The following is a 3857-nucleotide window of genomic DNA, read 5'->3' on the forward strand; positions in this document are numbered from 1 at the left end:
CCAGCGGTTGTGTCTGTACTGTGGTGGTAAGGGACATGTCATCTCAGCGTGTCCCATTCATCTTCCATGTCCATTGGTGAGTCACATACATACTCCCAGGGTCTGTTCCTCTCCTTTGTTAACTAATGTGACGCTGACTGCTTCTGATATTTCTTTCACAGTACCCGTACTTCTCGACTCAGGGTCAGCCGGCAACTTCATCTCAGACACACTCTGCAACCAGCTCAAACTCCAAAGATGGCCATGTGACCCCAACCTCAAGATCCAAACAATAATCGGCAAACCCCTAGGTGGGGGTTACATCCATCACTTTGTAGGCCCAGTCGAGCTTAAAATAGGATGCTTACACAAAGAAGAAATAAAATTATTGGTTCTGGAGAATTCCACCTCCGACATAGTCTTGGGGCGTACTTGGTTCATACTTCATTCCCCAATCATCTCCTGGTCTACCGGTGACATCCTGAAGTGGGGATCACAGTGCTTTCCAACCTGTTTCCCCTACCTACCTACTCCAAAACCCCGGAACTCATTCAAGGGATCTTTTTCTCTCAGTCTCAACACTACCATCATCGAGAGCCCAGCCAGTTCCAATCCTGTGGAGAGACCTTCTTGTTACTCCCACTTCCAGGGTGTCTTTTGCCCCCATGCGCCTCACAATTACCTCCTCACCGACCATTGGACTGCGCAATAGACCTCCCTGGTGAGCCAGTGCCCCGTGGCAAAATATACCCTCTCTCCATTCCAGAACAAAAGGCCATGGAGGAATACATCGAGGAGGCCCTTTCCCAGGGCTACATCCGGCCTTTCACTTCCCCTGCTGCTTTGAGCTGTTTCTTTGTAGCAAAGAAGGATGGAGGCCTACGGCCCTGCATTGATTACTGCTCCCTCAACAAGATAACTGTTAAGTTCCAGTATCCGCTCCCCCTCATCCCAGCTGCTTTGGAACTGTTGAGAGGAGTTACTATTTTCATCAAGCTTGACCTACGTAACGCTTAAAACCTCATTCGAATCTGGAGGGGAGACGAATGGAAGACTGCCTTTGTAACACCTACAGGCCACTACGAGTACAGGGTGATGCTATATGGCCTGGTCAATGCCCCCTCTGTGTTCCAGGGCTTCATGAATGAGGTGTTTTCCACGAGTACCTCCATCGATTTGTCACATCTATATCGAAGACATTATGGTGTACTCCCGGAATGAGACCGATCATTGTCAGCATGTCAAGCTTGTGTTGGAGAAGTTGGGGGACTACCACCTGTACCTCAAGGTGGAGAAATGTTCATTTCACCAGAAATCCCTCCAGTTCCTAGGATATAACATCAGTCCAGTAAGCATCCGGATGGATGAAGGGAAGGAAGAAGCTGTGCGAGCTTGGCCCACTCCAACCACCATTAAAGAACTCCAACGCTTCTTGGGTTTCACCAACTTCTACCGTCAGTTTATCAGGAACTACAGCTCCCTCACTGCACCGTTAACCTCACTTCTCAAGTCCAAGCCTAAGTCTCTATCCTGGGCCCCTGAGTCTTCCTACGCCTTTCAACATCCAAAGGATGCCTTCACTGTAGCTCCACTTCTCGTCCACTCTGATCCAAGCAGACCTTTTGTGGTCGAGGTAGATGCCTCTATTAACGGCATAGGAGCAATCCTTTCGCAGCAGCAGGGGAAACCATCCAGACTCCATCCATGTGCCTACTTTTCCAAAAAGCTCTCCCCGGCATAGCAAAATTACGATATCGGAAACAGAGAGCTCTTGGCAATCAAACTGGCTCTAGAAGAGTGGCGGCATTGACTGGAGAGGGTCCAACATCCCTTTCTGGTACTGACGGACCATAAAAACCTTGAGTATCTTCGGGAAGCTCATCGTCTCAATACCCGCCAGGCATGATGGGCTCTCTTCTTCACGCAATTCAACTTCACCATCTCCTATCATCCTGGAGACAAGAATATCAAGGCGGATGCCCTTTCCCGTCTCTACACTCCAGAGGAAACCCTCGAGGAATCGGACACCGTTCTTCCACCTCGCATCATTGTAAGCCCAATCCAATGGTCCCTGGACAATAACATTGCAGAAGCCGCCGCCACTGAACCAGCTCCACCAGGCTGTCCTGCCAATAAGACCTACATACCCTCTTCCCAACGGCTAACTCTCATTGACTCTGTACACTCCTCCTTGGGCACTGGCCACCCTGGGACCAATAGGACCCGCTCACTCATCCAGGACCGGTTCTGGTGGCCATGTATGGACAGAGATATCCGAAAGTTTGTCCGAGGATGTTCCGAATGTGCTGTCTCCCGAACTCCACGACAACTTCCGGCTGGCAATCTCCTTCCTCTGCCGTTCCTCGTCGATCCTGGTCACACCTAGGGGTCGATTTTATCACAGATCTGCCATCCTCTGAGGGTTTTACTTGCGTTTTGGTGGCAGTGGATCACTCTTACAAAGACTGCAAGTTGATTCCCCTCAAGGGACTACCCACCACCCTAGAAACCGCTGAAACCCTCTTTAATCACATTTTCCGCAATTATGGAATCCCAGAGGATATTGTCTCCGACAGAGGCCCCCAGTTCATCTCCAGAGTCTGGAGGGCTTTCTTTTCAGACTTAGTATTAACCATCAGTCTATCTTCCGGTTACCATCCACAGAGTAACAGTCAGATAGAAAGGAAGATACAGGAGATTAGCCGTTTCCTCAGAACCTTCTGCTATCACCACCAGAACCGTTGGAGTCGTTTCCTGTCCTGGGCCGAGTACGCACAGAACTCCCTACATCAGCCCTCCACCAACCTTACACCCTTCCAGTATGTACTCAGCTACCAGCCTCCTCTCTTCCCATGGTCAGAAGAACCATCAGAGGTACCAGCTGTCGACCATTGGTTTAGAGAGAGTGAGAGGGTCTCGGACTTGGCTCACCACCACCTGCAACAGGCTGTGCGCCGCCAGATGTTTCATGCTGATACCCGGAGATCTTCTACACCCACTTACCATCCCCAGCAGAAGGTATGGCTCTCTACGAGGGACATCAGGCTGCGCCTCCCATGCAAAAAGCAAAGTCCCCGTTACATTTGTCCCTTTACCATCATCAGACAAATTAACCCTGTCACTTTCCAACTCCTACTCCAACTCCCTCCCAAATATCATATCCACCCTACCTTCCACGTTTCTCTTCTGAAACCTTACCACCCGTCACTCTCTCCTCACTCCTCACTCCTCAGAATCTGATCCTGCTGACAACCCCACCCCCCCAGCTGCTACTCCTGGAAGACAGACTGGTCTATGCAGTCAGAGACATCCTGGACTCCCAGTGCCGTAGGGGTTGTCTCGAGTACCTCGTAGATTGGGAGGGTTACGGTCCCGAAGAAAGATGGATACCATGAGACGACATCCTGGACCCCACCCTAATTTCCAACTTCCACGATACTCACCTAGACCATCCAGCTCCTCGCGGATGTGGTCGTCCATGGTGTCGGGAAACATGTCCCTCTGGAGCGGTCCGTGTAGGGGGGATAATGTCACGGATCTACCTGACACTCCTAGCACTAATATCCTACCATCCCTCTCCCCTGATTACTGATCACCTGCACCTGCCTCTCATCACTGCATCAATCAGCTCCACTACATAAAAACCCGATTCTCCTTCCACTCATCATATGGTCTCGATTCAGAATACAGACTCACATACCTGTTATCGCTGAAAGCCTCTCCGAAGACATTCCTGTGCAATCTCTTCCTGATTCCTCTCCTTCACTACTCCTACGATTCCCAAGGTCACTGTTATCCACATCCTCACTGTGTTTGTTATTCTATAACACACCAGTTAATCACTGTTGTTGTTTTGTTTGTTTCAATAAACACCTGCC

General features: G+C 50.1%; 1 protein-coding gene across 1 annotated transcript; it reads left to right on the forward strand.

The window, feature by feature from the left end:
* The first annotated feature begins 1180 nt into the window (after positions 1–1180).
* LOC127424054 (uncharacterized) lies at positions 1181–1720 on the forward strand. The gene has a single exon (XM_051668851.1). The coding sequence runs from the start codon at positions 1181–1183 to the stop codon at positions 1718–1720; it is 540 nt and encodes a 179-aa protein (XP_051524811.1).
* The last annotated feature ends 2137 nt before the right edge of the window (positions 1721–3857 follow it).

This window comes from Myxocyprinus asiaticus, chromosome 33 (assembly GCF_019703515.2).
Source record: "Myxocyprinus asiaticus isolate MX2 ecotype Aquarium Trade chromosome 33, UBuf_Myxa_2, whole genome shotgun sequence".
NCBI lineage: Eukaryota > Metazoa > Chordata > Actinopteri > Cypriniformes > Catostomidae > Myxocyprinus > Myxocyprinus asiaticus.